Source organism: Salarias fasciatus, chromosome 22 (genome assembly GCF_902148845.1).
Source record: "Salarias fasciatus chromosome 22, fSalaFa1.1, whole genome shotgun sequence".
NCBI lineage: Eukaryota > Metazoa > Chordata > Actinopteri > Blenniiformes > Blenniidae > Salarias > Salarias fasciatus.
This window is the reverse complement of record NC_043765.1, coordinates 7601647-7625014: the sequence shown is the minus strand read 5'-3', so window position 1 is coordinate 7625014 and position 23368 is coordinate 7601647. Positions and strand designations below refer to the sequence as shown.

The 23368-nt window shown below is 40.1% G+C and overlaps 1 protein-coding gene across 1 annotated transcript; it reads right to left on the bottom strand.

Moving 5' to 3' along the window:
- Nucleotides 1-20735: 20735 nt before the first annotated feature.
- On the bottom strand, nt 20736-22422 carry galr1a (galanin receptor 1a). Its single transcript, XM_030120890.1, has 3 exons — nt 21769-22422; nt 21367-21432; nt 20736-21089 (listed from the first exon to the last, which is right to left on the bottom strand). The coding sequence occupies exons 1-3, from the start codon at nt 22420-22422 to the stop codon at nt 20736-20738; spliced, it is 1074 nt and encodes a 357-aa protein (XP_029976750.1).
- Between the last annotated feature and the right edge of the window lie 946 nt (nt 22423-23368).

Below are 23368 nucleotides of genomic sequence, written 5' to 3'. Positions count from 1 at the left end.
TCAGTCTTCGAAGGGACCACATGGAAATGAGAGCCATTCATCCCTCCACCCGTAACCCCCCCGATTGGCATATGGCATGGCATTGTCCTTGGCCGCTGAGCCAGAAGTGATGCAATTTGTTGGCATGTCCTGTCATTTCACAAACTACCCATCCCATTGAGGCCCGCAGAAAACAACAACAGAAGACATGGAAGGGCAGCCAACTGCTCGGCTTCTGCGGATGCCCTGCCAAACTCAGTCAGGAGGGAAATGACAAATAACTTGGGTTCAAACTCTCAGACATTTACCAATATTCATCTAGGCTTTCATACGAGAGCGATAAAGACCAAGACATATTTTCAAAGTGCTGCGGAACGTCTGAAGTGGGAGGAGGCACTAAAACTGATGAGGTTCCCATTAAAGTGACACGGAGACGCGGAGGCGTTGAACGAGGCTGAAATTCCAGGTTAAAATCAGAGATACTGGTTTATGAGTAAGATTAGTAACTAATAACTACTGCTTTAAATATAAGAAAGAAAACTGTGACTGAGTTAAATGAGTTCCGGGAAAAAGACACTGAAGTCGTCAGATTTAGTTGGAGTTGATTAATATTTAGTTCTTGACCCATTTAAAATCAGATTTCTCTGGATGTGTAAAAGGTTAAAAAGAAAACTAAAACTAAACTAGGTGGCCAAACAGCTGGAGGCAAAAATTGTCTTTTTTGTGGTTCAAAAGACAAAAAAAAAAATAAAGTGACGAGACAACTACAAGTTGCAATAAAGTACATTTAAAATAGCAAATAACACTGAGGTAGGGGTAATAGTACTAAACTCTTTAATACAGAGTTCTTGGCCTCAAATATAACGTTACTGCCTCTACATTTAAAACAGTATAGTTTTATTTTAGAATTATGAGTAAAGCTGTACAATGTACTGCAAATGTATCGGATCTCAACATCAACATGTGCAATAAGATTAACACAAGAGATTGATTGATCGGCAAGAAATTAAGCTCCCATGCTCTGTGCACTCAAGCTGTGTCAATTCAAATTACAGAATTTTAAACATGGAAGAAAGGTGCAATTAGTTACAGTTAATTTACTAAAACTGTGTGATTTTAAGAGCGTTGATATTTGAAAGACGAAATATCACTGCAGGAATACATTACAATCATCTCACAACACTCAAATGTTTGACTTTATCACAAATTAACTTTGTTGTGCAGCTCTAATGACGCAATTTCTGAACTCCTGGTTGTTTCATCTGAAAAAAAAACCTGCTTTATTTTGTCGTTTGAAATGAACATAATGAGGCTGCAATGTAACACTGAGTGGAAATGTCCGAGGTTTGAGCGTTCACAGCTGTTTTCCAGATATCAGTGTGTGTTTGCAGTAGAGTAACTCCTGTGCAAGTGAGAGCGAGAGTCAAATCAGAAACAGCCTTTTCATTGACACCAGTCCTCACTTTAAGCCTGGACACTCACATAAAGTCACAAAACGTTATGTCTCATGTCAAAGCAGGGAAATGTATCATGTGGAAAAATGGACGAATAAAACCTCTGAAAGACTCGGGCTTTTGTTACATTCCCTGTATTTCTGTCCAGACCAGAGGAGGTTTTCTCTTCCATTACAGTCCTTCAGCTTCCTGAGTCAGCAATCTGTTTTATTAAGAATTTATTAATCAGTGACTGCATCTGAAAGTGTAAATTTACTCTATTGTCCACCTGTCGCAGCACTTCAGTCTAACTCACCTCAGTGTGAACAACAATCCAAACCTGCACGATAACATTTCTTGAGACGCTGGTACTGGAGGCCGTACTGCGACACTTCAGCAATGGTGAGAAGATGTTGAGAATGATTTTTTTCACTCAGTGATCAACAATTAAAGAGTTGAGGAGCCAATTATTTCTTTAGATGTCGTGTCTAATTTCGGTTATTATTCAGAAAGTTATTTAATCTGCAAAAGCGATGTAAAACTTCTGAAAATAAAAAAAAAAGGTTGATAGGCTTCAAATTTACAACAGCACAGACCAATAATGATCGTGTCCGTTACTGTTTTCCCAACAGAAAACAGTCTAGAATATGACGAGAACTGAGAGAGCTTTAGGTGGGCAGCGACTTGCTATGGATACTGACCCCCTTCTGGTCTTCATAGCCTCCTTTACGCTTCTTTAGTTTTATCACAGGAGGGGAGAAATATCATCCTCTCACAATAATCAAAGCTAATTTACCAGCAGCAAAGACAAAACACCTGAAACTTTCACTTTTTAATTTTGTGTCATTTTTTGTGTGTTTGTCAGACACAATCCAGAGTGCACCACATCACACAGTCCATCAAGCGCAAACACACATACATGGACTGGTAAAAACTGGTATCAAGTCACTTCTTCACCAACTCAGTAGTGTTGTTTTTTCTCAAACATGACAAAAAAAGGTCTGTGCAATAGCCAGTAAAGATTACTGTCTCCCTTTAAAGGAAAAGTCATTTTTGAGCCCATGCTTGACCCCAAGCCGTCCAATGTTTAATTAACTCTCACAGACTGAGGCAAAATCTTCAAAGAATATGACTAGTGCTTTGTGAAACATTAAATCCTGTTCTGGGTCCTTTTGTGCAGAGTTTGCTCATAGTTGACCTCACCTTCTGTTGGGATATCCTGTTGAAAGAGTCGACCGGCTTGGCCCGCCCAGACAAAGAGGATTTCCCTCCAGGGAAACTCTGAGCCGTCGGTGGGAGATGCTGCTGCTGCTGCTGCTGCTGCTGCTGCTGTCATGTGTCTGGTCTGTTGCTCGGAGAGAGTCGGGCCTGAAAAAGGATCAACGGGGAGATTTGTTGTTGTTTTCTGTGGTCTGTTTGATTGTGAGCGTGTCAGCCCCACGCAGAGTGCTGCTTCTGCACCGACACACATCCCCTCATTTAACACTCAAACACCAGTTTATCTACTCCGGCCCAGAATCCCCAGACTCAGTCGCCGCGCTGCATTCAGAGCTGCTTAAAAACCTGCAGTCGGAATCAGGAGGAATCAATCACAGGCCGTTTACTCATCATTAAAGTGTAGCGAGTCTTTGTGGAGCGGAGGAGCGTCTGCTGCCTCTGCTGGTGGAGAGTCCATCAGAATCAACGCCTTAATGCTGCTGTGTGCTAATTATTACATAACTGACCTTCATCTCACTTCACAGCATCACCGGTTCACCTTCAACCGCCTTTCATTGGACTGCCAATAGCAGGCGTTCAGTTTATTTCACCTGCATAATCCAAACATATTTCTCATAAAATTAAGTCTATTTTCATTTTGCTTTATTTAACCTTTATTTATACAGGTGGGCCCCATTGAGACCAAGGGTCTCATTTTCAAGGGGGACCTATTGGTAGCAGCAACAGAAAGTTACAACGAACAACGATAAAATCCCTAAAAACAAACAACATAAAACATTAGAATAGTGCAATGTTAAGACAGGGCAGAAGTAGTCATAAAACTAAAATATGTTAAAACAATAAACATGTTGGCTACACAAATCCAAATTATAAAGTTTATAAGCAGAAATTGCTGGCCTACTCAGTAGTGAAATTTGATAACTTTCATCAAAAAGAGAAAACAAAAAATCAAAAATATCAATTTATAATCAAAAACCCTTTAAAAAATTTACAAAAAAAAAGGTGTGTTTTCATTATCCTCTTTGGCCATCTAAAACACCGTGATAAAAAAGCAACTTTTTATGAAGTAAAAAGTTATGAAGGATGTTGGACAGACTTTATGGGTTTGTAGAACTTCTATTACTGAGGTAACAACACAAATTCTACTGTTATACATATGTAATATATATATATATATATATATATATATATATATATATATATATATATATATATATATATATATATATATATATGTATATACACATACACATATATATTCAATACTGCAGATACTTATTTGTCGAGACAAAGTTTAAGGTAAAGTTAAAAAAAACGCTCTAACTGCCTTTGTGCCTTTGTGTATTTCCACAACGCCATGGAGCACTGTTGCATATAAAACGAAACACAAGTGGTCAATTCAGTGATGTGAAACTGAGTACCAATGTCATGTAGATTCTCTTATTCCAATATTATCCTCATTATTTGTACATCGCGTGGTGCAGTGGCTGCTTGCTCTCCTCAAAACAACAATAACCAAGTTTGCATGTTCTCATTGTATCTGCTCTGGTTTTCCTCCACTTAGGCTGTCTTTCCACAATCTAAAGAGATCTAAATTTATCTTCAGTGTGTTTGGCTTTTGTCTGCTGCTGGCAGATAAATAATGCACAAACTGAGACCCTAAACTTGGAGAGAAAAGGGATGATTCACGCATAGTTGCAAAACAATTCAATGCAGATTCACTATTAACTGATGGATTTCTCCAGGAAGAGGTTACCTGACAGATATATCTAAGTCAAGCTTTCGTTGTTACACCTAAATTATCTGAAAAACACAATTTTAAAGCTGTCCAATCTCTCAATTAGACAAACGGACGGAGGGTTCAAGCTCGGACGTCATCCATCATCTCATCTGACCGAGCGGATAAATAAGAGGTCAAAGGGGGGCTTGAGGAGGAGGGGGGGGGCGGCTCCACTTCCAGCCGTCAGATCAGCGCCGGGTGAAATGGAGGCGACAGCGTCCCAGCTGGAGATGGATGGCGAGGAGGTGTTGAGGATGAAGCAGGAGAACAGAGCGCCGCTGACAGACCGGTCACAGCGTGGTGACCAGGGCGTCATCCCCCAGCCTCAGCAGATATGGATCACTTCTTCCCTTTTCTCTCTTTTCTCCGTCTTTCTTCACTTCTCTTCCATTTTCGGCTCAATTTTCCTTTCTTAACATCGTCTCTCACTTTATCTCTTTTTACTCTAAAGTAGGCGTGTCCTCTTCTTTCCTTCACTACCATTGATGTTAATGTTTTCTTTGACCTTCTCAGTTCACCTTTAATTCAGTTTTTTTTTTGTTTTTTTAGTTAAAGAAAAAACTTATCAACTGTTTCTTTTCCATCTCCTTATTCAAAAAAAAATCCCCCGTTACAGATTACTGTATTTATCCCAAACTGTTCGACAGATTACTGTAATTCCAGAGTATTTACATGAAAAATGAACCTCAAAATGTGGTTACATTGACTTTCTTCTCTTCATAACCTTTGAAACCAATATCAAAGTTATTTCTGGTGAAAGGAAATGTGCCCACGTTTCCCACAGGTCATAATCTGAACAATCATTTAATCATTATATAGAATATTAATCCTAACACTCAGGATGATAGGGTAGATAAATAAAGCAGTGTTGAACATTGAGATAAATGTAGGTTGTGCAGGATCTCTGGAAACAAAACCGTTGTGTTTCGTGACTTTTGATAATAATAGAAGTTATGTGCATAAACAAATATGGACAATTCTTCCTAAAATTCATATTTATGCTTTTATTGTTGTTTTATTAAATAAATGCACAACAGTAGCACTCAGGAAGATTATTTTCCCCGTTTCGATATTTTTTTTAGATTTATGTCATTCCTTATGTTCAATTTTTTTGTCGACATTTTATCAAGTAAAAAGTCCTCCGTGGCCCAGAAAGAGTTCATACTGTTAATTCATCTGTCAGTCGCTGGATCGGTGTGACTGAGACGGGCAAAAGGTTTTGGCCAAAACAAACAAGGGAATAAAGAAGACATCCTGTAAATAAGCCGTGTCACATTCCTCCTTTCTGTAAAGGCTTTCCATCTTGCCTGCCAGTAATGGCGACACTCTGCAGGTTGTCTTTCTTCATCAATTAGGAAATGTGCCGGCATCTTTCGCAGGCAAAGGGCTTGAGTAATGCTGACGATGTCATTGATGAAACCCACGGCGTACAAATCACGAGCCAATCGTAAATCATCTCGCAGATGTCCCCTCCGTTCGATTAGCACTGTGCCCATATGGCTCGCTGTTGTATATCAGTGGGCAGAATGTGCTGAAAAGGCCGACGACAGGCCTTAATGGAGAACACGGAGCGAGACATAAACTCCTCAGGTTTTACACTTAAAACGGTTGAGCTGTTGACTGTCATCTTTCATTTTCTTTATGGTGTTTGGGTGTTTGCCAGGGTGTTTTTTTTTTTTGTTTGTTTTATTATTTTATTTTATTTTATCCTTACGAGAATCCAATTTACAAACACAGCCATTTGCATTTCCTATAAAGTGAAGCTCTCTCTCTCAAAGCCCGATCTTTCAGGACTGACGGTAGCAACACGTTATGATAATTTCACACACAATACGGCCGCCGCTGCGAGGCTTATAACGCGAGCGGGCCGCTCTGCATATCAAAAACAACACCGTTTACCACTGAACTCACCTCCTCTCTCATCTGAAGACTCATCCGACCATTATAGTTTTTAAAAAGATCTCAGAAATGATGCAAAATATAATGAAGGGATTTCAGGCTGCAGATATGAGCTCTGTGCACTAATTATCACCTTGCTGTAAATGTATTCCACCCTGTTTCAAGTTCACTCTATTGATTTCAGTGTGCTTCTCTCTTAATAACATTTCTTTTATGTTTGTCAGAACACATGCATTAGTCTGCGTGTCTCATTTACATTCAGGTCTAAAGCCCCTCAAATGACACGATAAAACCTTTGAAGTAGGTGAATATGATTTATTCTTTTTAGTATATCTTTTTGTTTCTATCCTGAATTGAAGAGCATCTTTTCCAAGAAGAAGAAGAAAAAAAAAAAAAAAACGTCCATAGAAAGAGCCTTGACACCAAACAACAAGCACCAGGGAGAAACAGAAACGACGAGCAACGCTCAAGAACCCAAACAAACAAAAGAAAAAAGAAAAGAAAGAAACTTAGTTCCCAGCTGTACTTAAAATTGAGGCTGATAACAGGTGGTTGAATGAGAGCACAAAGGTTTTGAATGATATTAAGTCTTGGATGGTGTTGAGTGGTTAGCTCTCCCAACACACGGTAACAAGAACCCTGGTTTGAAATTACCCAGTGTGTTTGCCCTGGGATGGTTTTGGTGTGTTTTTCTCTTCACCTTTAGTTAGCTTGGATCAGCTCCTGTATCTCTCAATAACATTTACAGATATGGAAGGAACAGAAAATACTGCAAAAGCAATTTTACCACCGTATCAAAACAGGGTCCAATCATTTGTCTTGCAACTTGAAAACAATTTACAATTAAAAAGTCAGAAACAGGAAATCATATAAACACAGCTACACTGTGGTCCAGGCTGCACTGAGTAGGCTCAATGCACAGCTTAAAAAAATGTCAAAAAACACTTTTTTTTCTCTTTTTTAGCGTTAAAAACAGCAGCAAGACAAGTATATTTGTCATTCACTGTTCCCTGCATCAGCCTTGCACAACCTCCAGGACGTCATGTACAACAAAACGTGATGTGAACACACAAAAACTTCAAAATGTGCACCTCACACAAGTACATGTCAAATAAAAGAAATGCATTAAAAAAACATATATTTACATCTGAGCTTCAGGGTGACTGTGAATGGGTGAATTCTCTCCCAGGGTTTTGTGATCTACAATATTAATTACAGGAAAATGTACAACCGAGGGATTACAACTGTCTCCAGTTGATTCCCACATAATCCCACACAAGCACAGGGAGAACATGCAAACTCCACAGAGAAAACCCACGGGGCTGAGCAGCCCGTCACAGATCAGATCTCAGAACCAGGTTCCAGTTTCTACAAAGTTCTAAGCTTAATGCACCGCCTTCAACAGCCAAAAACCAAATACACACCGAATAACTAAATAAAAAAAGAGACAAACAGAATAAATCAAATGTTCTTGGTCTCTAAATCACACAAACACACTACTTTAATCGAACCTGGATAAGAATGAATGGTTTGAAAAGCTCTGACTCTGCTGTCTCCTAGTGGTGGTCTCATTAAAGAGGCTCCGGTAAACAGCGACCGACACGGCAAACCACTTTCCAGCCCCCACAGACACCCAAGGACACACACCGCCAACCAGATCGCTGTGAGTTTGTCTATCAAATGATCACGCCATCAAAAAAAATAAAGAAAAAAAAAATCTAATAGATGCTTGGATCAGACAATAATCCACACACAGACGCTTTAGGTCACAAGCTAAAAAGGTTGTGAACCGCTAATTTGAAATACATAAATGATGCGGCAGTGAGATGTCCCCATTTACAAAGAGGTATTCATGTATACATTCTTCTCCTGCTCTCTAATTGGATTTCAGGGGACGGTGAATTAATAACTCAATACTACAACAACAGCTGCTTTTCACTTTCCATCTGAATTTACTGGTGGAGCCTCACTCGTTTGGGATTGAATGGCTGATGTATACGCCTCATTGTCAATTGAGTGTTGTCTGGTGGGTACTTGAAAATGCATTAACCTACAAACCAGGGGGAATAAGCCAGAGAGGGTCCATGTAAAACCAGTGAACCCATTAAAAGGCCTGATCAGAGCGCTCTGTTTATGAGTGTCTCCACTTCATCCTAATGTAGCTTTTAGATGATGCTAATAGATCACTGGCTGTTGTGATCAGACAAGGTAATGGACCTTTGTCACAGCTTGCTGAGTATGGCTTCAGGCAGCGCGCGCGCGCACACACACACACACTTACATGCTCACGGCACACAAACACATCTGCATACAAAAGAGACGCACACATGCATAAACACACAAAAAAACACCCCCCCTCTAAAACCGCCCTCCTCGCCATGCACACACGCACAAACACACACTAGAACAATGACCCTAATTAATAACGATTAGTCCTCTCTCAAACACACTCGCAAAATGTGCAAATGGAACAATAAATATAGCTCTTAAACATGGCTTTTACAAGTGAGCTGAAACAATCTCTACTAATCATTAGCAAACATCGGCCCGATTTGTCATTATTACTCTGTGATGCGTGGAAAGTCAGATAAACCGGGGGTCAGGCCTGGCACGGACCGCGGCTCGTCAAAGTTTAGAGTAAAATCAAACAGCTCTCAAAGTCCAAATACAAACTCAGATCGCACGGAGAGGGAATTCAGTTTAGTTTTACACTCTGGCCATTTCAGCACTGATCAATTACAAACTAGCTCTACTTATATTTGAACTTTTTTTCAATAGTTGTATCTGTCTGGGACATGAGGGGAAGAGTGTCACCATTACTTTTTTCTTCATTTTTAAAGAAATCCTTTAGTAAACTGCATATCAACAAGAATAACGGAGCAGCTTAAAAGAGTAAAACAGATGGCTGTGGACAGCATGTCCATGACGAAGGACACAAGTCAACAGGAGCCCGGTTTATTCAATGTGCAGATTGACATATTTATCATCGAATTATTCCAATGAAACATAATATCTTCTCACAGATTAAACTACATTCGAGAAAACATTTAGTGATTGATGTTTCTACCACATGTAGCATTAAAATCCATTTTTAATAAGAGATGATTTTGATGTATTATTTAGAACACTGAATCTCAAACCGTGTCCCTCGAACTGTAATGATGATTAATTATAATGGTTTAAAAACAAAGCAAGTAACACAATTAAAGTCTTTAAAAAAACCTTCAATTTTATGCTTAAAATAAATATTATCTTTATTTTGTGACTAGTCTGCTCAGTTTGGTTCATGAATGGAGATTAAATACTTGAGACATGTTAAGTGATGAGATGAACAGTGCAGCTGCGGTTCGCTAAAATGATCAATAAATAATCATATCAGGAGTAAACATGTCTCCCGAGTGAAGTGTCCATAAATAATCAGGTACGCCTCCTCTAGTGTGCAACTCAACACTTTCCTGGGTGATTCATATATTAAAAAGTGTGCACATCCTTTCAAACTGTTTCACTGCTTTTTAGACATTATTACTGATCACAAAGTAAAGACATTTTATCAAAGTTAAATCCAAAGTTAAAACCTTTTACAACTGAGAGGACTTTTTTAGAATTTCTGGTTGTGGAACTGTCACAAAAAAAAAAAAAAAAAAAAAAAAAAATCAACGAGTGTTTTTAATTCTTTTTAATAACTTTAAATATTTCTTCAAATTAAAAAGGTAAAAGAAAGAAAGACAAATCACATAGTGTTTTGTTTATATGCATCTTCATCTTTATCAAAGCTTTTCTACCAAAAATGAAGCTTCTGATCACCCGCTGAAGCTTGAGAGTCAGATATCTTGTGAAAACAACAGCATGATATAGAAGAAAGCATTCTAACTAACGTCATCATAATTTCACGCAGTTGCTCGATCAGCACGGACTCAAGTCAGAATGGTTAATGTAGGTATTGAGCCCAGAAAACTGCTTTTGGTGAATTAATTTTGTATTCTACCTATGTTAATGACTTTCAGTCAACTGATTGACATCTGAACTGGCCTGAAGAATGACTGGAAACTGTATCTGCTCCATGTTTGCTGCAGATATTCTTCTGAGCTCCCGCTATCTGCCTCTACATTCACAGCCTAATGAGGGGCAATACTACAGCTGGTAAACATGTGATATCAATGTCATCTCGAATGAGAAGCAGAACGACACAGAAAACAGTCACAATGCCTCAAACACAGCCTTGTGTTTTGTTCCTCATACATGTAGTTGCGAGACCATGGATTTTTTTTCTTCTGACTTCCCTCAGCCTGCTTACTCTTGCAATACAAGTCGTTGCCACCAGATGGTGTATTGAGTCACACAAAGAGGTTATTTACACTTTGTGGCTCCCAGATCCATTCTGGTAATGCAGAATTAGCATGTTCTCAAGTATAATAGAAAATCAAATTTAATTTAAAAAAAAAAAGAAGTTATTTTCTGGTGCAATTTTCAAGTAAAAAAAATGAAAGGCATGTTTTGAAGAATAGATGAATATGTCCAAAATTCAGTTCAGTTCAGTCTGAATAGATGACAAAGTTGTCTTGTATACTGTATCATGGATTATGTAACATGCATTCAGTTTGAATTAAATGTGTCCCTGTTTTAATTCTATTTTGGTGATTATTGTCACTTGATAAACAACTGAACTGCTAAACTAATAAAGGTTCAGATTTAAGTTGAGGATAAGGCATGAGAGGGATTATAGGACATCTGTTTTTGCTCTGAACGCCTCTTTTGGGAGTATTTTGCTCTTTTTTGAAAATTTCTGCCTATAGGAATCCTGTCAATGACACAACCTGGAAAATTCACCTCACCTCCAAAAACAATGATGTATACGGTAAACCCTGAGACGAACAGCTATCAGAGGCTGAAGTGCTTCAAGGATTTACAAAAATATTAAACTCAATTGTCATATTTGTAACGATTTCAAATCCATCGTAAGAGGAGATCAATGTAATGTTTAAGAGAAGGCCTGACACTTCAACACGACCACGGGAAACAAAATAAAAATCAAGAAAAGTTGTTCACAAAGGAACAAACGGTTGGGAAAATCAAAATAAATGAAATAACGCGCTGCTGTTATCTTTCCCACAGTATCATATCCTCCATCGGTGACCCGAGCGTCCGGGCGTCAGTCCTGACAGGCCGCTCATTGTTTCAGCCCAGAGACACAGAGCGCAGAGTGGTGATAGTGGATAATAGGGGACATAAAAAATAATGATTAGCCTACTATGTAAATGGCAATTAAAGGACACTAAGTGCTGCAGGCGCTGTCCTTGCATTACGCGGTTGGTTTTGATAGGAACACACCCAGCTGCTGAGAGCTGCTGGCCTCTGACACTCATTTGTCAAAATGAGGCAGAGGGGGTGAAAAAATCTGGCACTGCGCACTAAATCAATTAAGTATAATGGAAAAAAGTGATCCGAGTGATTAGTCCTCCCCCTCCACACCTAAACCATGTGGACACGCAGGCTTTAAACGTGTGAGTAAGAGGAGAAGCCAATTAAACATCAGAGTCAAAACTTTGGAGTCCCACTTCCACAAATTCAGAATAGAATGCTGATAAATGACAGAAAAGGCCGACGAAGTGCTGCGTCGAGCCGCTGGAAATGAGCATCATTAGTTTTACTTTAACTCACAGGGGTTAGTTTAATCGAAGGGTGAAGCGGCGGCTCCTGCTCGGCGGCGGAATCGGAGGGAACAGGAAGCACGACGGATGCACAGAGGTCATCTAAAACCCCATTGATTCATCTCTGCAAACAGGCGGCACAAACACAGGCGAGGGACGCGATTTGCATAGAGGCGCACTGCCACCTAGTGAGAGTTTGTATGCAAAACCAGCGAGACGCATCCGCTGATCCACCCTGCAACGCACTGAGAGCAGGTGAGGGCAGGTCACACCGCGGAACGGTCAGCAGTCACACCTATGAGCGACTTACAGTCAACAGTCCGCTTCAAATGCTTTCAAACATGCGGCACGGCACATCACTTTATTTGTCTCTGCATCGAGCAGCAAAAAGACATATAACATGCATACTGAATGCACAAAAGAAGCATCGCATAAACATTAAAAAAAAAAGGATCAAATATGTTCATAAAAATGGATGTGAATATATAAAGTCTATATATTAAAAACTTCAATGTGAAAATAGTCTTTATTGCAAGATGTAGTCATATTTGAAGTGTAAACATGCATTCAGGGAGATAAAGCACGCTTCTGTCTTCTAAAGATAAAATGTGTAGTTTATAAGGTTTCCTTTACTTTCTGACTAAAAGTCACACATGCACATGGAAAACATGCAACCTCTGCGTGAAAAGACGCACAAAGTACGAGTCTAACTAAAGGATCTTGTCTGCTGGATCAGCAAAGCTCAATAATCTTCCCATAATGAGGTAATCTTGTAAACCACAGATATTACTAGCATCCGACACAAAATACAGCTGTTTTAGTGTCTGTGAAGGGCATAAAATAGGAAAAGGCCTACAACAGTAATCAGATTATAACGACACTGTGAATATACGAAAGTGAAGTCCGACGCATGACAGATTGAATCAAGTCTGCTCCAGAGTTCATGTCTAGACCAGAAGATTTTTTTAATCATAATTCTCCTGAACGGCGCTCCTCCGGGCTCAAGAGCAGTTTTCGCCCAGCTGCCAATAAAGAGATTAACTCACACTTCTAAATCGAGCTTTCCACAAAATAAAAAACAGAATTAAAAAGGGAACTTAAGACAATAATTGCACTTCATCATATCGCTCCAGCATTGACCACACCTGCAACTCTCCCGCTTCAACTACGTCAGTGTCATGTGTCTGAGTATATCATATTGTAAATATCCGAGGGTGTAATTTTGTGGATTGTAAATAGGTCAGAGTGTGCTGAGTGTGTTTGACAACGAACAGTTTGTTTCTCTCCTTTCCTGTGACAGATTTCATTGCGTGGAAACATGCACTATAATAAAAATATTCAGTTTTGTTCAATACTCTCCATAGGATTAAAAAAACTGGCAATATTCGAATTAAAACATTTCTAAATACAGCATCATGGTCGCTGCAGCAGCTTCACCTGTAGTCAGGGTGACGGAGGCCGGAGGACAGGTGATCGCACAGGTAACCATGCAAGGTTGTATAAAGCATCTTGAGAATTATTTGGTACATAAGGATCGTTTGAGGTTTCACCTCCCAAAAAACATGCTCTCTTAGCACAATACCACCTCACAGCAGGAGGAAAACACCCATCTATCTTCTCTGCATATATCCAGCTGACATCCTGGACATCTCACCAGACAAACACAGAGAGACACTCACATCCACATCCGCAGAGCCGACAATTCATCTCCTAAGGTTATTTCTGGACATTGGGAGGAAACCAGCGAACCAGGAGAAATACCAAAGACGCACATTCAGATTCCATACAGAGAGGCCCAAAGCCCTGGACTCAAACCAGAGATATTCTCACTGGATCATGAGAGCGGTGTCCACTATACCACCACTGTGAGATTCCAGAGAAATGTGCAGATGTGGATGTGATGCATCACGTCAACGTCTTGTATCCAAAGACGTCACCAAGCGACAAATCAATGACTCTGACGACAAATGAATGATCGCGAGTTGGATATAACAACAATTAACCAAGAAAACAATCATCTGGACCCTCTAACCCTTGAAAACAAGGAGAACACAGCTGAAAAGAGTTGAACTGTTTTGCAATATGTCCAAAGCTGGATCTTAGGTTGCATTTATCAAGTCTCATTTTAGACATTTTAAGATTCTGGAAGGTTTAATTTTGCCTTACTTAGTTGTGTTATTTAGTTTAACTATTTTAGTTATTTTAGAAACTTTTTTTTTCTTTTTACTTTTTTCAGTGGTTTTAAATATTCCAGCTATTTTTAGCATTTTTGGATAAACTTAGCAGTTTAACTTGATGATTTTTGCAAATATATCCATTAAAATGCTTTAGGACATTTTTGATTTGTCATTTTTCCTTTTCGCCTGGTTTAACCTTTTTTTAATTATAGGCAGGAGAGGAGTCCTTTTGAAAAATATCCTGGTGCGCAATAAGAAAAACAAATATGTTTATTTCCATATAATTTTCTCAGAACTTCAAGACGTCACTATAAAGTGACTAAATAGACTCGCGGGATTAACCAATAATGCTATTTAGTGCATTTTCTGCCTTTCCTATTTATTAATCTCTGGTTGCTTTAATATCTTACTTGATATCTTTATTTTTTTCTGTTGTGATATACTTCCATCTACACCAGCTTCCATCTCTGTTGGCCTCTTTGTGAAACACTGTCATGTTTTGACAGATGTAATGTTGTAATTTCCAGTGTTAGGATTACACAAGTGAAATATGACGGCTACTACTTGAAGTACTTCAGAGGCCTGGAATTTATTGCCGCTCGCTGCCTCGGCTCTCACTTTAAATACAAATCCCGTTTCTGCCCCTGGGACCACAAAACAACTTTTCATCCCAGCATCATATTTCAGGGTCTGATTGTTACGAGGAACTTTCATAATAGAAATCCGAGAGTGTGTTTGAGCTGCGTCATATGGGGAAATGTTCATTTTACTTCTAGCCGAAGTCTGCAGTGACTTTAAGAGATAAACAGACTTGTTCTGCAGTTCAGAACTGGTGAGATGATACAGATTTGTCCCGATGTGCAGCTGATTCGCAGAGGAAGGAGAGCATCCGAGCTTCTCTCGGTGCGGGCAGGTGCTGCGATCGGGACGTGAAGTCACACTTCATTTCATTTTTCAGCACTGATGAGATCTCAGCTGTTATCTGATGAAACTGAACAACCATTACTTAAGTGAATAAAGCTCCTTTGAGTGCTCTCCAACAGAAACCCTGCAAGGCCCTCCTCTCTTTGTCTGCCGTTTTGAATTCATTGGCCCTCTCTCAACAACATGATAGGAATAATCTCGCCAAGTGAGATTGACAGTTCATTTCAGAAATCAATATTTACAATTTACTTCTTTCAAAGTTCATTCTGGGAGAGGGCTCCATATTATCCACCTCCCAAATAAGCTGATCATATCTCCGCCGGCCCTGGAATGAGTTTCCTCCCCAAAATGTGTCGGGTTTTTTTCTCTGCTTCACCCCCTCTCTCCGCTCTCCCTCTCAGAAATCAATGTCTGCGTTTGTGCGCTTTAATCTGGCCTCTGATGACAGTAAATCTTTATCTGTTTCTGGGAGAGCAGCAGTGAGCGGCTGACACCATTTCCCATCAGAACAAAGAGCCAGGCCTGTGTGGACTCTGGGAGATACATGGAGCTCTAATGTGGCTGGACATGTTTCAGCAGGGCCATTAATCAGAGAGGGTGACAGCCAGACCTGCTGCGGCCGTCTTCAACTTGGATAGTCACATCTTCCCGTCGGCCCAACTCAGAAAACTCACCAGTCCCGGGCAGGTGGATAGAGATCAAACCTCAGGTCTGCTCCTGTCACAACAAGCCACCATATTTCTACCCAAAAAAAAAAAAAAATCACAAGGACATCTGCAAACCTGGAGTCAAATTCAGGGGTTTGAATGTTGAAATTCCTCCATCGGGGGATTCACACAGTTAAGATCACAGGATGCTGGAGCCGATTCCAGCTGACAATGAGCAGGAGACACCTCGGACAGGAAGCCAGTACACCACAACAGCGACACAAATTCACACCGGTGGGCCATTTAGAGTCATGCATTAAGCCTCAAACACATGTTTTGGGACTGTAGGGGGAAATGGACTGCACTGAAAAAACCCCAACCAGACTCTGTCCATCAGAGCAAAGCTTCTGACAAAACCATCGCAGGTTAGTGCAGAGCGTGTAACACACACAGCTCTCCTGTGGAAATGTAGTGGCACAAGATGCTTCTTTAAAATACACGCGTAAAAAACCGACAAACACTGCAGGAAAACTTAGAAGTAATGACATACTCACAGCAGAGACGTCATTTCAGTTGAAGGGACACGTACAATTCATCTCATTTGAGCTGGAATGGGAAAATGATAAAACATGAATACCCCAAAATAACTGTGAAATCCTCCCAATGCATTTCTCTTCAGACTTAGAAATGAAGTGTGCAGCTGTTAGTATGCATGTCATGTTTTAATAAACTTTCCCTCATGGTGTGAGCACTTAGATGAGCTTTAAATACTACCTCACTTATGTCTCATCACAGTGCCCATTTACATGTAAAAATTCAATCACTGTCTGATTTCTGAAGCCATCAGATTATTCAAGTGATCAAGTAAATAGCATAATGTGATTACATGTGATAGACTCAAAACTTTTTTGTCACTTCTATAGTTACATGTACAAAGAAAAGATTGTGTTCCACTTTAATAAACTGCAGTGCCAATAATTAAAATATCACAGGGTTAAATCATATAAAAGGTAAAAAAAAATAAATTAATGTGCAAACAGAATTTATTGACCATCATATAGATGTATTTCCCTTTATCTGATGTATTTATTTTGTTTGTTTATTTATTTATTTATATCAATATATACGTTTTGAAATAAAGGCTGCTCTCATTCTCCACCATTCAGAGTAATTAGTTGTACTAACAGTTCTAAATGGGTGATTTTGTGTCTGTAATCATTACTTTTACAGAAAACTCAAGTGTGTTTGCAGTGAAAATGTTCATGTTGTTAGTGTAACTTCAGCAAAATCAAGAAAGTAAACTGTGGCATGGCCTTGAGAAGTGGAAAAAGAACCAAACTATTGTCACAAATATTTTTTTAAGTACAGAGAGCCTTGTTTTGTTTATTGAGAGTTAGCATTAGCATTAGCATTAGCAGACAGTAGCAACAAACAAAGCTAACATCTCCTGTGAGAAACTCTTCAATAATCCTCAACTAAATCAGCAATATGAGAGATGAAACAGAACATTTAGCAACCTTAAAGTCAGCTCACCTTCAGAAAACCAGCATTAAAGTTTTGTTGTTGCTTCTACGTTGAGCCTGATGTGACCTGACTGAACATTCAGCCTTCACTGTCAGTCCTCACAGATCAAACTCCAACAAAACACATCAACGTGCACAATACTGTCACAGTCACACATTACAATAAACTGAGAATAATATCTCAGATTACCCAAATTAACTATAAGAATACCCTACTCCTTTGAACAGCACTCATCAAAATGTTTGGGACTTAAAAAATAATAATAATCCAGTCCCAGAGTTAGAATAAATGCTACTTTAGGTCATTTATATAAAATAAAACCTATCAAAGTTATTAAACATAGAAAAAATCAAAATGTGTATCTCTGAATTGATATTGGAATTCAGAAACTCTGAATCTGACCTCTCAGTAACATGTATGTGAAAAATGACAATTGCACTAATTTACATGTTATGAAGAACAAGTTGTGATGCATCAGTCAAGTCCACTGACTGGGAGGAAAACACCTCCTGTAGCAGGGGAAGGCCCTACTGGAGTATTCTGCAGAATTCATCAGATGTATGGCAGTAAACACAGTTTCATCCAGATTCTCTACAGAGAAATGATGTGGTGGTAATCTGCTGCTAAACAGCGTTTAGAGAGATGGATGAAAGCAAAGCTCACAGCATCCCTTCAGATCTGATTAGCTCATATCATATGACACATGGGGGGGGGGGGGGGGGGGGGGGCTCAGGGGTCTCAGGGGACTGGTGGAGTCCTCAGCTGAGGGAAATGAGGGAGTCAATCAGATCAACAGGAAAGACTATTGATCAGGGTTTCAAAATGAATTTCTTAATAACAGCAGGGGTCATGAAAGGTAAAGTTGATTTACATGTAACAGAAAATGACAAAAAAATATACAATTAATTGAGGGATACGTTTTTTTAACACTTGTAAAGGTTTTATATTTTAGCAACCAACAGTCTGGCGTGAGGTGTAAAGGGAGGATGACAGATCATTTCAGAAAAGCCTTCAGCACCAACACTTGTATAAGTCTGACATCTGCTGTTCAACTGAGGTTAAAGCAGCTTTTTGTGAAAGGAGAAAACTCATTCTCCCACACTGATAAACACTGATTGAAGACAAATTTTCATTTACACCGAAAATCATGAAGTTGGTGGGATTAGTTTGTAAATTAAGTCTCACTGCTTTGGACCCATGAGCAAGGCCTTCAACATTCAACTGCTGAGGTTCAATCAAGATCAGTGTCTCGTGTAAAACTAGTGTCAAATCAGAGAAAGAAGCAGTCCAAACACATTTCATGGTTGTTTCCCACTGTATTGTTGTTTTGTTTGATTCCTTATTCCTTCCTTTGTCTGATCTTATTGACTCATAATCCATTCTTTGTTTTCAGCTCACATAAAGTGGAGAAAGTGCTCCAGTTTTATGTAACCATGACTGCAGGGGGTGAGTGACTTTGCAGAGAGGTTCATACAGAATTACCTGGTTGTAAATTTGGCCTCGGGGATAAACAAGAAGCAATATGGAACATGCGTGATTAGAAAACCTGGAAAACCAGCTCGATGCGGCTCTGGCAATACTGATTATATCAGACAAAGGTCATTATATCTGATGTTGTACATCAGTCCATGCATTGAGAATTTTTTTCCCTTCCAATCAGAAAGTTATACACAGGTTTCATATATCATTTATTCATCTTTTAATACAACTCATTCACTCACAAATATATTTTACACTTAATCATTTGTGTTTTATGCATGTATATAAACTTTCAGTATCAGCACATTTAGTAGAAACACTTCACGATGACATCAACCTCCACGTCACAAACATCGAATCAGCAGTTTTCAACATAGATGTGGAAAATCAGCATGTACAGCGAGTTTACAGCATGTATCTACATGTGTGGAGGTATATTTAAATCAGCATGCTTGAAAGCGTTCGGCTGAAGCTCCTCTCCTGAAACTGAAGATAGGCAGAAACCACAAACGACCTGTAAGGGGAATCATCTGACTGAATTGCTGCACTAATATTTACCATCATGCGTGCAATGTTCTCTGCTTAGAAGGCAATGTACTGCATATTTAGAGGAACTCAGCCTACAGACGTACTAAACCATTAAAGCAGGACTGATATCAACGCAGAGTAAGTGAACTGCGATGTTTGCGTTTGGCAGGTTCATGATGAAGGTGAGTCATGTTTCTTTTCCAAATCAGTAGATTTCGGGCAGTTCGGCCTCATTTGTGCTCCCACCGTATAGAAATTCACAAAAAGAAACCACAATGCATTAATCAGCACTGGCTCCTGCAGGGAAACCACTTAGCAGTCTTAGATTGTTCAGCACTCTTTTTCCTTTTCTTTTTTATCAAATGTGTCTCAATCTTTAAATGTGTCTCTGTAAAAGAAATAATTCAAAGAATTTTATAAACTAACATTGAAACTTCACCCTTCAAGGCATAGATGAGCACAGGCTTAATGTTTGCTCTTCTGTTTAGTTTGCAATCCATCAATTTACATTTAGTTCAGGGTCCTGATAGCAGTCGGTTGATCTCACCATGTTCGTTTTTATCTTTGCTTTAACTAGAACTGAGCCCTGTGCCTACTTTACTACCTCGGCTAAATCTCACTTGCAGTCTTGAGCTTTGGATGAATGAGACTCCAGAGTAAAATGAAGGATATTAAAACGATGCCGCTTAATTTATTAGAATGAAACTTTGCAGAGATGCAGTTTCCTCTACTACTACTCATATTGTGCTGAGAAAAGGTTAAAATTTGTATTTTTTCTGTAAGTTTCTCACTGACATATTTTTGATGCATTTTTTAATGACAGACGTTCAGCACAGAAATGTATCTATTTTTTTCACTAGATGGCGCCAAACCATGTTTTCACTTGATTGCACAAATGAAACAGTGCAGTTTGTATTGTAGATTTTAAATCCAAAATATTTTAACCAATTGGATTCGAATTAACATCATTGCTAGTTAAAACACAATAAAAAGACAAGCCTTGATTTTTTTAAGAATGCATGATTGTACTAAAACACGTCAATGTCTTATAAGCTCCTCCACCCTGCTGCATGTCATCCTCCATACTCTTGTGAATTAGAGAAATAAAAACCTGTTTAATGAGGGAGCTTCAGGCCTGTTGGTAGCCAGATTCTGCATGCTAATCTGCATAATCTGTATGATAAATAAGCTTCAAAAATTATCCGCAGAGTCCAATCTAATCATTAGTTTGATTAGGAGAAAACCCCTACAACGATTAGATTTTTTTATGATATCGATTATGCTAATTATAGCATAATTTTCCTCAGAAATGCTCCAGCAGCTGCTTTGTTGCAGATTTTTGCTCATATTTTCTCAATCTCGGCCCAATTTAAACACGCTAAAGCATTTTCATGACCAAACAACAGGTTGACACCTCCAGACTGGATTTTTTTCAAACACTCTTTTGCCTCAAAAATCCAGTGAAACTGAGAAGTAGAAATGTTGCTCTGGCCGAGGCATCAAAGCATTTTGCTGATCTGAGAGTCGTGACCTTTAAAGGTCATGCTGATGTGAGTGGAGGGTGCCGTCTCCATCTTGCTGCGATGGTCTCTAGTGTCGTTGAGGGGACACTCGCTGGGGGCCCGGCACCAGAACACCTGTTTGTAGGAGTTCCTGAAATTCTCAGACAGGAAGGCGTAGATGATGGGGTTGACGGAGGAGTTGCTGTAGGCCAAACAGTGAGCCACCATCCTGAAGACGAAGGACGCCTGGGTGAGAGGGAAGGAGCCAAACTCCACCCACAGGTGGACGATGTGATGAGGCAGCCAGGAGAGGCAGAAGACCACGACCACCACAAGGACAGTCTGAGCCGTCTGTCAAGGAAGGGAAGGCGAGAAAACAAAGGCCAATAACTCCAAGAGTTCAGTTAATCTGTTTGGAAAATCATTATCTGGCAACAAGATGAAAAATAGACAAGACAGTAAAGTGACAGCATCATGACATCAATGGATTTTTTTTTCCACCATAAATTTTATAGACATGAATATAGATTTCTCTGTCGAGTTTAGTGATCCAAATGCATCTGCTCTGTTATCTCCTCAGCACACATTTGCTGTATCACTCGGAGCAAAACAAATGATTTCCACCAACCTTCTTTTTGCAGAGCTCTGACTTTTTGGAGACATTCTTCAGCTTCTTGTGTAGATGGTTTAAAACCTGTAATGCACAAATCACTTGAACGTGAGGGTCTTATATGCATCTCCTGAGCATAAAAAAAATACTTTATTCTTGCAAATTCCAAAAAGAAGTTAAGGTTAATAGAAAACATCGGACGATACGCACCAAATGAACTGAAATTCTAAGCATTTGTCGATCATTTGTTGCTCAAAATTCTAAATATTTACTCTAAAAGTAAAATATAAATGTCACTTTTATCACACTAAACCACGTCCGTGCCTTGGGCAAGACTATGCCAATGGATAAATGTGGTTTGTGCGCTCAAAACTCAGCACACAGCCGTGCGTAATTTGGGTCCAGATCCTGCGCACCCACCTTTGCATAGCAGACGGAAATCAGAATAAGAGGCAGGAGGTATCCAAACACGAAGGTGCACATCACGTACACTTTCCTCTTCTGGCCTGGCCAGACCTCCCAGCAGAAGGTGTTGTTGTCCTTCTCCACGATGCTCTGGTAGTGCGCAACGGGCGCTGCCATGACCAGGGACAGGATCCAGATCAGCACCACTCCGAGCAGCGCGTGGCGCGCCACCCGGATGGACGAGGACTTCCTGGCGTGGACGATGGCCACGTACCGGTCCACGGACATCGCGGACAGGGTGAAGATGCTGACCAGCATCGACACGGTGAAGAAGTAGTGAATGAACTTGCAGATGAACGCGCCGAGCACCCAGGTGGGCAGCATGTAGATGGTGGACTGGAAGGGGACGCAGAAGAGGAGGTAGGACAGGTCCGCCACGCTCAGGTTGAGGATGAAGATGTTGGTGGTGCTCCTCGGCTGTCCGGGCTTGCTGCGCGCCAGCACGGTGATCACCAGCGTGTTCCCCAGCACACCCAGGATGAAAATAAGTCCGAAAATCAGAAGGGAAATGAAGTTATCGACCCCCATCTCAGTGGTAAGTTTGGCCGGGAGCCGCGCCGTGCTGCTGCTGTTGAAAGACTGACTCTGGTTCTCCAGCTGTGGCTCCATGATCCGCTCTCAGTGAGGAACCGCTACATGTTGAACGGGGAGATGAATCCCCTCTCCGTGGGAGTCGGGTCGAGGGTGGATTTCCTCTCGAGGAGAAGCTGGATGGAGCTCATGCATGTGCAGGTTGCCCCCCTGCCTCGTTCCACCTCGGCAACGTCACCGCGCTGCGCGCGACCGAACCCACCAATGCCTTTCCACTGCGCCCTGAGACCTGCAGCCTGCAGCCTGCCACGCGGGACCACTGAAGAAGAAGAAGAAGGAAAAAAAAAAAAACATCTGAGGACTCTCATTTGCAAGTCAGTACTTGGAGCATTCAGGGTCATTTCATTTACACGTTTTGCGCAAAGAACCCTGGGAACATGGAAGCAGTGAAAAGAGCTAATTCATTTATATTTTCGAATGTATGCAATTATCTGGTTATTTTTGTTCGTGGAAATGTCATAAAAATAAGTGTCCCACTCAGGATATATCCAGAGAAAGCCAATGCACAGGGAGAACATGCAGAGTCATCATGCAGTCCAAACCAGAATTGAACCTGGAACTGTTCAGACCATGTTGCAAGATGGTGTCAGTATTTGACATTTTAAAATTTCACTTATTTTTTTTTTTTTTTTTTTTTAGATTTATCTATTCCTCACCAAAAACATGGGATTAAATGCATTCTGCAATAAGTCAATTCAGCTCACTGGTTTATTGTTTCCCACAGTGCATTGTTACTTATCCCATGCCTCCTGCGCAACTATATGCATAAAGTTAAGCTAGTTTATCCTCAACTCTTCTGAGTTTATCAGAGTTTCACGTGAAATGTCTCATTGCAAGACCATCCACAAAGCAACTGAAACTTTATCTAATCTCTACTGTGCCTCAGGACTGTAAATGGCTCTGTGTAATTTATCATCCAGAAGCTTTCCTGCTGTGTATCAGTCTCTTTCGTCCTGTTTATTCT